At 63.5% G+C, this 13,124-nt stretch overlaps 1 protein-coding gene across 3 annotated transcripts in view; it reads right to left on the bottom strand.

The window, feature by feature from the left end:
• Nucleotides 1-13,124, bottom strand: part of LOC113619548 (ral guanine nucleotide dissociation stimulator) — a 39,725-nt gene that overhangs the window by 17,991 nt on the left and 8,610 nt on the right. For 2 of the 3 annotated variants that reach the window (XM_027104409.1, XM_027104411.1), the window contains exons 2-6: nt 3,241-3,351; nt 2,114-2,307; nt 1,473-1,571; nt 462-655; nt 34-272 (exon numbers count right to left, since the gene is read on the bottom strand). In XM_027104409.1, the coding sequence (XP_026960210.1) occupies nt 34-272; nt 462-655; nt 1,473-1,571; nt 2,114-2,307; nt 3,241-3,351 (837 nt within the window). Of the gene's footprint in view, nt 1-33; nt 273-461; nt 656-1,472; nt 1,572-2,113; nt 2,308-3,240; nt 3,352-12,948; nt 13,119-13,124 lie in introns of those variants that run through there. The other variant, XM_027104412.1, reaches the window with a different exon arrangement.

Genomic DNA, 13,124 nt, shown 5'->3' with positions numbered 1-13,124 from the left:
CCCCTGCCCGCCCTGCTGAGATGAGCTGCCTACCGCGTCCATCAGCGTGAACTGCTCTGCCACCAGGTCGGGCGGGAACGCCAGGAGGTGAGGCTTCTCCTCACCCAGCCCGTTCTCTGCAGCCACGGGCAAAGGCCAGGAAGGCTCTGGGGCTGGAGCTGGTGCTGGTGCCAGAGCTGGCTCGAGGTCTGGACCTGGCACCGGCCTGGGCGCTAGAGCTGGAGCCGGCACTGGCTCGAGGGCTGCAGTCGGCTTCAGAGCTGGAGCCAGAGCTGCAAAGAAGAGCGGAGCTCAGCAACACGCCTGCCTCTTTTTCCAAGACAGAAACCACATCACTGCCTTCTAGAGAAGCCTCAGCTCAAGAAGCACCCCAGGACGTCTCCCCGCCAGCGGTCCCCACGTGGGCGGTCCGAGGCAGCCCCGGGGGCTCCTGCGTGTCCAGCACCGACCCCGCTCCTCACCCTCCGGCTCTGCCTTGGTGAGCTCTGTGCGCTCCAGCTGGGCCAGGAGAAGGTGGGCGCGGCGCTCCAGGTCGGAGCCGGGCATGTTGAGCTGCACGTAGGCCACCAGCTGCTTGAGGCATGGGAAGTCCGGGGGCTGACAGAAGTCCTCGGAGTACTGGTCCAGCCAGGTGCCCAGGATGGAGGAGACGGCACTGGGGGCAGGCGGGCGGGCAGCAGAGTCAGGGGCCTGGCCTTTCCTTCCACGCGGCCCTCCCCTGGCTCCCCCATGGGGGCTGGGCTTCTGGGCCCGCCCCTGCCCCACCCGCACTGGGCTGTCAGGCGGGGGCAGGCCTGGTTGGCAGGCCTGGTAGGAAGGGGCCCTCCGTCCCTGGTGACCACCTCTCCCTTCCTCGGGGGAGCCTGACTCTCTCCTGTCTGCCCCCAGCCCCCCGGGCCCTCCCCACTGGGAAGGAAACTGCAGGAGGGCAGGGAGGGCCACGCCTGCCCTGTTCATCGCGCTGGCCTGGCCGCACACAGTAGGCTCTGCACAAACAGGGGAGGGAGGAGGGGACAAGCAGAGTGCGCCCCTGCCCGGCCTTCACGGGCCTCGCGCACCTGAACCAGAAGCTCGCGCACCGACGGCTGCCTTGGTCTGTGCGCCGGAGTGCGGGTCTCGTCCTCCCAGGGACGCCATTCTTGGTGGTGGGGACGTAGCCGGCCCCCTGACCCTGACTGCGCTCCCGTGAGCCCCAGCTGAGCACTCACACTGGGCTGCGAGGCTGACGTGTCAGCAGCTTGCCCCCCACACCTCCTGTCGTGGGCCCCGGATCTGAGTGGGGACGGATGCTCTCAGGGGCCGGCTCTGAGCCCCCAGCCTCCCCTCTGCTCCCTGGGGACATGGGACCCCAGCCACAGCTCTCTGACTCCTTTCCTCCTGCAGCCAGACCTCAGCCCTCCAGCGGGAATCACAAGATGAGTGGCAGCCAGGGTTCTGCCCAGCCCCTCCCATCAGACCCAAAGTCTACTCACTTTTTCAGTTGGTCCTGAGGTCCGCCGTCCTCGCTGGAATAAGGGAGGATGCACCCGTATCTAGAGGAGGCCGTGAGGGCGTCACATCTACCGTACCTGCTATGACGTCCAGTGTTACTGGCTGACCCTCCGGCTAGGATGGAAGCCCGGGAGGGCGGGGATTTTTGTCTGCACTGTTCACTGAATAAAGCCAAGTGCCTAGAAAAGTGCCTGCACACAGTAGGCGCTTCGTATGTATTTGCTGAACGAATGAGCCCAACCAGCACCTTACAGACGCCTGAGTGGGCCTGGGCCCTCAGCCGGCCCCCAGCCAGCCCTGCCCTGGCCACTCCCAGGAAGGACCCCTGACACAGAATCTGGAACCTCCTTTACAAATGGGAAACCTGTTCTGCCCAGGGGCTGGAAGCAGAGAGCTTCTCCATGGGGCAGAGGAAAACCTTAATCAAAACCGCCCCAGCCCTCAGCAGCCCTTTCCACAGGGCCGGGCACAGGGCCGCACTGTCCATGCTTATCCAACAGTCCTGGCAGCCCGGCCTTCACGTGAGCAAACTGAGGCTCAGAGAGGTAAAGCGACATTCCCAAGACACACAGCCAGTGGGTGGGCGGGGAGCCACTGTGCCGGGGAGGGGCAGGGCGCTCACCTTTGGAACAGCAGGTCCAGGACCCGCTGGGTCGTGGTGAAGGCTCGGTAGGTGCACAGGAAGATGGTGACATAGGAGAGGTCGCTGCCCTGGAAGGCGGGCACCAGGTGCTCCACCAGCTTCTCCAGCGTGCCTGCCTTCACGGTCCGCACCTTGCAGGTCTCATACAGGTTCAGGGCCGAGTCATTTTCATACTGGGGTGGGACAGAGAGGCACAGACGGTCAGCGACAGCACCGTGGCCCACGGGCAGGGCAGGGGCTGGAACTCAGAGGAAGCCCCAAGCGCCCGGCGACTTCAGGACAGAGATGGGACGTGAGTGCCCGGAACAGAAAAAGGGTCTCAGCTTTTGAACTGGAGGTGGGGCGATGAAAACTCGCAACACCAACACCTTCAGGTCATCTTATTAGCTGAGTAATGACAGCACCTTGCCGTATTAAGGGCAGAGTCCCCGGGACCCCTGGCAAAGCATCCCCGTTCTAGAGATGAGAAAACAGAGGCTCAGCCTGGGGTGGAAAGGCACGGTACGTTAGGACCCAGAGGCTATTCAGGGCGGCACTGTGGAAATGGCTGCAGAAAGGAATCCCGTCAAGGTTCACGGCAGTGAAAGGCTGAGTTATGGCTGGTAACCAGCCTCTCTTCTGAAATGTTACGTATTTGTCAGGCCCCCGCTCTGACCTGGAGGGGTCATGGAGTTGTGTTCCGTGATGGCAAGTTGCAGAGAACCGTATATAGTAGGCTGAGTCCTTTTTGGGTTAAAAAAAAAAAAAAAAAGCCCTACTAAGTAAGGTGATGAAAGCCTTGGCGAAGGTGTGGAAGGACAGTCGTTAAAACAAGAAATACTGGGGCAAAATGCATAAGTAATCCCAGCCTAACATGAAGTGGAAATAGTATGAAAGTGTCTTTTTTTGATGTTCATACAAATAAGTGAACAGAGAACTATGCACTTGGCCCAGCGCAGGGCTGGACAGTAGGGGAGGGCTTAGGGCCCAGATTCCTTTGGGAGCAGGGCTGGGGGCCCCCCAGGCAGGAAAGCCCTGGGAGGGAGCCCAGTGGAGTGGCCAGGGTGGCCCCTGCATCCCGGGCCTTGTCGGGGTTCTGGGCACGGAGACCCCCCAACCACACTCACCCCGAGCCAGCGCTGGCCCTTGTTGGCGCCGTGGTGCACCTGAACCTTGCGCAGGGAGATGGAGTAGATGACGCCGTTGACCAGCTCCTCGCCAATCTCCTGTGTGGAGCTCTGCAAAGACAGCGCCCGGCCACCGGGCGGGGGTGTCGGGGCCTGCCTGGCTGTGTGGCAGGGGGACGCCCCGTGCCACTTCCTGCTCCCTAGATGAGGCAAAGGTCGGTGGCCACAGAGACCTCCAGCCCAGAATTTAACAGGACGACAGCTGGAGGGCCGGGGGTTACTATCGGGGCGGCAGGCACTGCCCCCAGCACCCCCGTCCTCACCCCACCAGCCATGACTGGGTGTGAACAAGACGTACCCACTGGGGTTCCAACAACAGCCTGCCCCTGCCCAGGGGGATCCCCCCGCTCCCGCCCCCACCCCAAGGCGAGTACTGTTATCTGGTCATTTCATAGGTGACTACACGGAAGCCGAGGGAAGGGCAACCCATCCAAAGCCATGCCGCTGACGGTAAACAGCGGAGCCGGGACCCCGAGGCCCTAACTCAGCCCACTGCACCTAGGGGGCTCTGGCCCCCCGAGAAGATGCCTCCCCCAGGGCGTGAGGCCCCTGGCCCCCTCACCCTCATGTGCCCAGACGGCACCTGCGACAGCTGCCCCAGCCCTGGAGTCAGCCTCCCGGGTCTGGGGCAGGTGCGGGCATCCTCGACGGCCACAGCCAAGGGCACTTCCTTCCCTTTCTGCTCATTCAGTCTTGTGCCTTCTTGGGCAACAGAGGAGTTCCCAGTTCCCTGTTCGTTATCACGTGCATGGGGATAGCATGAGAATGATGACAGTGCTGGCATCCGGGCTGATGCCTGGGATTCCACAGAACTCCAAAACCACGGGACTTTGGCTAGGCCAGGAAGTGGGGGGGGGGGGGGTCACCTGGCTGCTTCCTAGACCCCGGGCAGGAAGACCCTTGTTTTAAAAGGCAGTGATCCCTCCTGCTGGGCAGGCTGTCCCGGGGGCTGCATCAAGGCCTGGTCAAGGCCACTCAGTCGTTGCTGCCCTGGGCTTCTCCACCCCCTCTCCCACTGCCCCTGTCCAGGGACGGGGTGAGCTTGCAGTGGGGAGGGGGGCCTAGGAGTAAAGAGACAGACCTCTGAGAGTTCAGGGAGGAGGGGGGAGGTGCTAGCTGGCAAAGGGCCATCATTCACATGGTCAATGCCAGCAGTTAGGATCACGGGTCACTGCCCCAGCTCAGGGTGGGCGTGGAGCTCACAGAAGGCCCAGTGGAAGTGCTGACTCAGCCTGGGCCCCACTGACAGCCTTTCCCTAAATCCCTCGGCCTAAGCTGGGCCCCTGGGTAGGAACCAGGTGCCCAGTGTCCTGTGGGCTGTACCCTCGGACATCAGCACCCCTGGGGTCAGGGGCTAGGGAGCGGGATGGGTCTGGACCTCCTGCCTCAAGGGCTCTGGGAGGCCTGGGAGCCATCCTCCGGAAATCTACTTCCTCTGACCCAAGGCCGCCCTCCCACTCTGGGCATTGTACCAACAGGAAAGCCAGTGCAATCACACAGGGGCTCCTGACCCTTCGCCTTCTCCGGAGACACAGCCAGGCATTTCTTGGAAGTCAGCAGGGAACCCGCAGGTAGAGGGCCCTCACCTCAAGAGCCCACGCTTGGGGAGGTCCAGCCCTTCCATCGAGGAGGGGAAATTCCTCCTCCTGGGGCAGAACTGAAGCAGATGCGCACTTTCCTTCCCTGGGTCACACATCCTTCCCCGGCCTAGAAGAGGCCGTGGTGATGGGTGATATCAGGGGCCTGCCATCCATCTGCGAGACCAGGGCCCTGTCCACCCACCCCTACCTCTCCTCAGGGGTCCTCGACTGCCTCTCGCAAAGGCTGCTGCCCGCCCTGGAGAGGCCCGTCCCTCTCCGGGGGATTCCAGCCACTTCTGGTCCAGCCTGGAGCCAGACAGTGTCCTGAGCACCCCAGTCACTGGCAGCAGGTTAGAGTCCCTGTGCTGGACCTGCCTGACTGTGGGCACGGGACTCGAACCCCGTGGGAGCACACACAGCACCTGGCTCCCAGCGGGGCCCCATCAAGGCAGCTGGACAGAAGCGCTTCCTGGCCAGGCCAACCAATGGGAGGACTCGCCATCCCTGAGCGGGTCTAAATAGCGGCTCTGCAGTGAGCCATGGGCCTCGCTGGCAGACGGAGCAGCTGGCTGCCCTGCCCAGGCGTCATGTGATCCCAAGCCCTTCCCCCACCCCGAGGGGCCCCCTTCTGCCAGCCCGGTGGGGGGCAGGGCAGGACGCTGAGAGCCGCACATGCTGGGCCAGGGGGAGTCACCGCCTCGTGGCACAGATGGGGAGCTGCTCCAGCCCCGCGGAGCTAACCCTGTCCTCTCCGGGCCCTTCACCGCAGCCCAGCAGCAGGAACAAAACCAGATCGTCCAAGCAGTGCAGAGAGCAGGCGCCATTTAAACCATCGACCAAGAGACAACGGCAGGGCAGGATCCAAAGAGAGCTGCCCGCATCCTGGGCACAAAGCGGCAGAGTGGGGCGTCTGCTCCGCGCTCCCACCGCGCTTCCAGGGACAGAGAAGGACAGCGGCCGACAGCCCTGGCACCTGCCCCGGGACCCTCTGGGGCAGGAAGGGCTGGGCCCTGGACCCCACAGGTGACCCATCCTGTTAGCAGAGCAGACAGCACACAGGTCCGGGAACAGGCAGCCCGTGTGGGCAGCACCAAGCCCCTGGGGAGGCTCTGGCGGGGGCTGGGGAGCTCCCGGGGGAGGGCATGGCCGAGCAAACGGCAGACGCCCTGGGGGGAGGCGTCCACAGGGCAGCAGTGAGCTCTTAGGGGGAAAGAACGCCAGGTGGGTGGCTGTGTCCTCAGGGGACAGATCCTCCTGTCCCGCCCCAAGCAGGCACCCACAGATGGCCCCAGGGCCCGGGGACCCAGCTGGCAGCTGGGCCTTGCACACGCTGCCCAGCCTACCACCACGTGGGTCTGGAGCGAGGGTGGTGAGACGCCTCCAGGCCCTCGTGCGCAGAGGCTGGCAGAATGGGCACCAGGGTGCCCCACACCCCGCTGTCCCTTGGAGCATAGCCCGGAGCCCCAGGGACAAGGAAACAGCCTGGGTGACATGTTAGTGTGTCACCTGATCAGCCTTCTGATGCCGTGGCCCAACTGACTGCAGGCCGAGCCCCGATTCCCGCAAGACAGAGTAACAGGGTTGCCGGGAGCCGATCCCACCCTCATTTCTGGAGAGAACAGAGGGGACCTACTGGGCCTTTTCCAGCCCTGCCATCTCCCCCAGAAGGCGGCTCGTGCCTGCACACACGGGGGTGGCGCCTTCTCCCATCCTGGTGGCCTCTCTCCTCCCACTCAGCTGTACATTTGCTGTGGAAGCTGCAACTACAGACCACGCGGGGCCTCCAGACCCACAGACGCCTCTGGCTGCAGACCGTCTCCCCGTCACTGGCCAGGGGCTCACGGAGGAGGAGGGCCTGAAGCCACACCGTGGTCTCCTCCCTGGGGCTGCACGTGGAGAAACCTGGTCTCACGCAGGCGAGGGTGGGGAGTGGGGGGGTGGTGGCCCCCACGTGCATGAGATCACCGCCCAGGGACCTCATGGCACCCCGCTGAGCTGCTGCTCAGGCCCACTGAGTCACAGAGGTCACCCGAGGCCCTGACCCAGCCACCCGCCAGCACCCTGCAGCCCTGGGCCCACCGGACCCACAGGTACTGTCTTTCCTGCAGGGCTCTGGCTCCCAGCTCAGCTGAGCCCTGCAGCCCTTGGCCTCAGTGAGACTGTCTGGGAGATGGGCGAAGGGCAGCAGCTCTCCAAGGGGACGAAGGCGGCAGGGTTCACAAGAGGGGACATGAGGGGCTCGGCGCCAGGCATACAAAGCACCCAGGAACAGGACCTGAGGGCGCTGTGGCTGGCGAGCTGACGATGGACACCGGGCCAGAGAAAGCCTCCCGGGAGACCTGCCAGACGCCCCGGAGAGCTGGAGGAGGGCCAGGTGAAAGGGAGGGCGGGTCATCCTAAATCTGTGCGGAGGAGGGAACCAGGCCTGCGGCTTTCCGACCCTTTAGCCTTCTGTCTGAATGCAGGAGCCAAAACACGAGACGGCTCAGGGATCAGAGAGAGCTGCTTAGTCTCTCCGAATCCCGGGACAGTTTGAACACAAAGTCGAGCACCCATCTTACAGAGGTGGAGACCAAGGCCCAGGGGAGATGGTCAAGTAGAAAGTGTCCAAGCCCTGGTTCATCTCTCAGATCGTGTGCCCAGGGAGGGAGGAAGAAAACGCCAAATGTGCATGGCCCTCCCGGTGGGCGACGGGGCGCCACCCTCGGGCCTGCCCCCACCCCAGGTGGGTGTCCTGAGCCCGAGGACATGAACAGACCCCCAGTGAGGACTCAAGGTCAGCCCTGGATGGGGGTGGCCACGCTCCTGGTCCCCAGGCAGCGCAGCCCAGAGGTGGCCTTAGTAGGGGACCACACGAGGTGCCTGGGCGGTAGGGCAACCGGGGAGCTCAGTGACCCCAGAAACTGCAGTTTGGAGATCAGCCTGTGCTGAGCCTCCAAAGAGGCTGACCCATCTCCCCAAGAACCTTCTCGGCCAGCCCAAGCCTGGCTACTCGTCAGCGTCTAGAAGAGAAACGTGCCGCCAGTGGAGAGCGGAGACCAGACCTCAGGCTGGCCTTGCCCACCTCATCCTCCTGCCCCCCCAGCTCCCGACCGTCAGGCCTCTAGGGGCCAGGCCTGCAAGGGGGCATGGCTGGTGACAGCTGAGGAGGAGGGTGGCCTCTCACGAGGGGGTGGAGGGAGGGCCAGCTGACATCAACACCACTGGCCACAGCATCCAGCACTTGAGGGCATTTCCCAGGTGTCAGGCCCTTTGCACACTCATCACATTTAATCCTCCCGACACCTCACTTGATGGGTGGCGAAAGCCAGGCGGGGAGCTCATCCCCGTCAGGAGCCAGGAAGAGGCAGTCGGGGCAGGGATTTGAACCCTGGCCCCTGACAGTCATGTGCCGTGGAGACACACCTAGGCCTCGCTCCACCGGTGGCTGCCACCGTCACAGCCTCAAAGTGCAGTTCAGCCCCTGGTCACATGCTAGAGGGAGGGAGACCAGAGACAGAACAGGCTTCCTCAGGTCACACAGCCAGAGGGGGGCGGGGGGGCGGGGAATGGCAGTTCCCTCACACCCGCACCTCTCCACTGAGAGGGGATTGGTCGGGGCTCCTGCCACAGGATGGCCAGGGCACCCACAGGCCTGGGGTCAGCTACGAGAACCAGGCCTGGGAAGCACAATGCTGACCAGGCTGGCCAGCGTCCTCCTGGAGCCCTGGGCACGGGCACTCCCCTGGCACCTTGTCAGAAGACACAATCGTGGCAGCCACGGCCTGTCCGGCTCTGACACAGTACCAGGCGCCGTGGGGACCGCTTGCCAGGCCGCCTGTCTCTTTCGGTCCTCACCAGAAGCCTAAGCGGAGCAACTGGCCTCGAGTCCAGATAAGGAAACCAAGGCTCAGGGACCGAGAGCACGTCTAGGGCTGCGAGAGGCTGAGCCGGCCTTCCAGCCCAGCTCTCCTCCCTCCAGAGCCCAAGCTCTGGACCAGCACGCGTGACGCTGCCCCTTGGGTCAAAAGGACATCGTGCCTCCCTCGAGCCCGCAGAGCTGCCAGAGCCTGCCAGCATCCGGGGGCTCCCTGGGGAGGAGAGGAAAACGTCGGGCAACACGCACTCCCCGAGCTCCCAGAATGCAGGCCCGTGCTGGATGCCCTCACCCTGCTCACCGAGCACCCTTCTGGCAACCATCGGCTCACCCCTCCCCCTCCCCCGCCACAGGCTGGTCAGGGGATGGAAACTGGGGGCTGCTCAAAGTTCCGCTTCTCCTGCACTGGGCTGCAGGTTTCAACTCCCACCTCCTCAGAACTGGGTTGGGGACAGTGGCTTCACGGGAGCCACATGTCCAGGAACGCGGCACTCCTGAGCCTGAGAGGCTGGACGCCGAGCCTGAGGCAGGGCGGACACAGCATGGTGCCACGCTGTGAGGGCCTTACAGGCAGCCAGTCCTCCACTGGGTGGCGGGGTGCCACCTCCCCAAACCGCCCCCACTGGCCTGCTCGGAGGCTGCAGGTGGCCAGTGCTAAGTCTCCTCCAAACCCTCCTCACCAGCAGTGAAGAAGGGCCTGGAAACGGCTAACTCCCAGGCTGAGGATGGGGGCCCAGTCCTGCCTGCCAGCGGTCTAACACCTCCCAGCACTGAGCCCCCACCCGCTCCTGCCCCAGGGCCATCCCAGAGCCGCTGGGGAAACAGCTCAGCGTGCCCAGTCCGGAGAAGTCCTCCCCGCCAGAGAAGGAACAAGGACCCAGTACCAGCCAGCCTGGCCCCTGAGGAGTAAAGCAAGAGGGGAACCCGAGAGTCCATGGGGGCCCAGCAGGTGGCAGCCGGTCAGGCCCCTTGTGAACCTGACAGGCTGTGCAGCTGCTGGAGGCCGCCACCTTGGAGCCTGCCGGGAAGCCTGGCTGGTAGATGACAGTACACAGACTGACACACACACACACACACACACACAGACACAAACACACACAGAGACACACAGAGACACACACACACAGAGACACACAGACGCACACACACACACCACACACACACCACACACACACCACACACACACACACACACACACACACACACACACACACACACACACACACACACACACACACACACACACCCACACACACACACACACACACACACACACACACACACACACACACACACACACACACACACACACACACACACCCCTACCTCTCAGGTCATGCCTCTTGGCCTAAGGCTAATGAGCCCTGGGGGTTACACTGGAGCCCTGCACACCATGAGATCAAGAGACCAGACAACGGGGAAGGAGGCGGGGAGGCTGGAGGGAGACGCATCTCCCCTGCACATCTCTGCTCTGCCTGAGGTTCCGAGAAGGCTTCCTCATTTCATTCCACCCACTTACACCGCGCTCAGGGCTTGCAGACGCCCTGCCTGGGTGGGAATCCCGCCCCTGCCACTTGCTGGCTCCGTGAGTTTGTGCAATCCAGCACCTCAGTTGTTCCATCTGTTAAATGGGCGACAGATGATCCTGACCCCCAAAGACATAACGCACGCAAACTGCTCAGCACACGGCCTCCCACCCAGTGCCGGCTCATGTTACCTATTATTTAAAACCTTTAGGGTCCAGCTGTGGGCTTGTTTCTTCCTTGAAGCTCTCCCCCGTGTCTTGTGGCCCAAAGCACTTTCACCTTCCTCTGGCCTATAAGCACCCCTACCCTTCACCAAGCACGGGGACTTCTGGGCTGCCTGGGCCTGGTTCCGTTCCCCTAACAGCTCCACCATCCTCCTGGGGCACGTGTAATTGTCTCACTGCGAGGTATCCTTCTCTGACCCCTGTGGGCTCTCGTACACAACAGGTGCCCAGCACAGAACACTGCCCAGCTTCAAATCCCAGCTGCGTCCTCGCTGGCTGCGTGTACCTTTAGTTCAGGGACTTCACTTCTCTGAGCTCCAGTCTCCTATAAAGCGGGGTCGGCACCTACTCGGGAGGGCTGGTCAAAGCCAGCTGGAACGAGGGGGTGGTGTCTGCAGACAGTAGGTGCTACGGACTCCGGGACTCCTCCTGCCTGGCTGAGGCAGTGGCCTGAACGGAGGCAGGGGCGTGGGCCCGGTGACCTCCAGAAAGCACAGAACTGCGCAGGCCGGGCTGGGTCAGCAGTGGCCTGGCTTAGAAGTATGATGATGAGCAGATGCCCAGATGTGTGAGGACATCTGTTAGCCCAGAGAGGGAAGGACGGGGTGGAGACTTGTTAAGGAAAGGGGGACCGGGGAAGGAACCAGAAACTGCCTAGTGGTTTCCAGACAGGACAGGGACCACGAACAGCCGCTTCAGCTCTGGCAGGCCCCAGCGACCAGGAAATCAGCCCCAGGATGGGGGGGGGCGGGGTGTTGGCAGGAGGGACAGGGACTTCCCCACCCCCTCCCCCAGCTCATGGTAAATGGTCATTGTGTTTGGTTTCCGGCAGTGGCCTCCTCTCCTGCCAGGACCCTGGTTTTCCTGCCCCAGCCAGAAGCTTCCCCTTTGATTTCTAAACAGCAGCCACGGCCTGGATCTCAGTGCTGGGGCCAGTGAGGAAGAGGAGGGGGGAGAGGGGGAGAGGCGGAAAGAGAGAGAGAGGGAGACAAGGCAGACCCTTGGGCAGGGGTAGGGCTCAGCTCTGCCTCTCCCTCGGTTCCTCAGGGATACAGACGGACAGAGGGAGGGAAGGAGGGAGGGAGAGAAGCAGCTGAGCGGCCCACCCCTGCGAGCACGCAGGCCGGACCCTCCAACACACAAAGCCCGAGGAGCTGCCAGACATAATGAAAGTCAGATGAGTGCTGGGCTGGTGTCAGGCCGCCCACCCCCACCCTCCCAGGGGTCTCGCTCCAGCCACTAATGAAGACCAGAGCTGTGGGTGGATGAGGGTCGGGGAGTGTGCCTGGCCGGGCCACCGGCCAAGCTCAGCAATAAAGGGTCTCCCCGGCCCGAGGTTCTCCCACCAAGAGCTCCCTCCACCCCCTGCCTTCCCCCCACTCTGGGCAGGGAGATGCGCTTTATCCTCGGGTAAGTATGCATCCCGGCCCCGTCTAGGCACTGGGGACACACAGAGGCACGAGACCCAGGCTGGCAATTACAACTTACCCGGGCCTAAAGTGACAAAGCAGGGATACCACGGGGCCCTCGCCAGCTCGGGGGCTCAGGAACCCTGCTGAGCTCTCCGACCCAGGAATGGCCTCTGTCCAGGCCCCAACCCTGGATTCTGCCACCCTGGCCGCACAGTCAGGTAGGAGGGGTGGGGGGGAACTCCTCCCCCGCCCCCCGCTGCCCAGAGCACACTAGAGACAGGAGTCCAGCCTTCACCTAGTTCCCCCAATCACATGCATGATAGGCACACCCCCGTTCTGAATCCTCCCAAATCCTTACAGATTCAGGGTGTCGGCGCATTTTCTAATCAAGAAGTGAGTCACCCCTCCACCTGAGAGGCCCTTGTCCCAACCTCCCCGCCTGGACACCGGGCCCCACAGATTGGAGGCCTGTCTCCCCACTCCCCCGCTTTGAGCAGCCCAGAACATCGGAGTCCACTTCTGCCCCCAAGGGGGGCTGTCTGTAAGACCACTGTGCTCCCAACCGCCTCTGAGGATTCTAGAAGATTGCCGCCCTAATCACTCGTTCACCACCTGCATTTCGAAGCCAAACTGCCTAAGCCGGCCCCGGCCTGGCCACGGGGACTAAATACGGCCCAGCCCTGCTGTAGGGAAAGGCACAGACGCAAACAGACAGTGACTGCCCGCGGGAGCAAGTCTACCTGGGTTGCAGGGGCGCGGGAGTGGCACACCTGGGCTCGGTGAGGTCACGCACTGGGACGGATAGAGGGGGGCACGAAGACCCGGTTCTGGTCCCGAAACTGTTGGACCGGCTGGCGGCGCCCCTCCGCCCACCTGGCTGCCTTGGGGTTGGCGCAAGGAGGGGGATTTCTGCGGAAGGACCCTCCCCCTCCGCAACCTCCGGACTGGGGGCGGTGACCACCACCACTGGAGGTGGGTGACCCGCTAAGGACGCTGGGCCCCCACCCACTCCTCGCTCGGCCGAGCGCCGGGCCAGCCTGGCTCACCCACCTCCAGGCGCGGCAGGTCGGGGTCGAGCTGCGTGAAACTGTGCAGCACCACCGGGCAGCTGTCGGGGCCGCCCACCTCCAGGCGCACGGCGTCCCACACGCTGCGGCTCCGCCGGGAGCCCGGAAACAGCGGCTCGGCGCCGCCCGCAGGCCCGGCCGCCTCGGCCCACATGCGCT

Source organism: Aethalodelphis obliquidens, unplaced genomic scaffold, assembly GCF_003676395.1.
Source record: "Aethalodelphis obliquidens isolate GAN/ISIS:26980383/991018 unplaced genomic scaffold, ASM367639v1 scaffold7, whole genome shotgun sequence".
Taxonomy (NCBI): Eukaryota; Metazoa; Chordata; class Mammalia; order Artiodactyla; family Delphinidae; genus Aethalodelphis; species Aethalodelphis obliquidens.
Note: the sequence above shows the minus strand (reverse complement) of the source record. Positions and strands in the feature narration are given on the sequence as shown.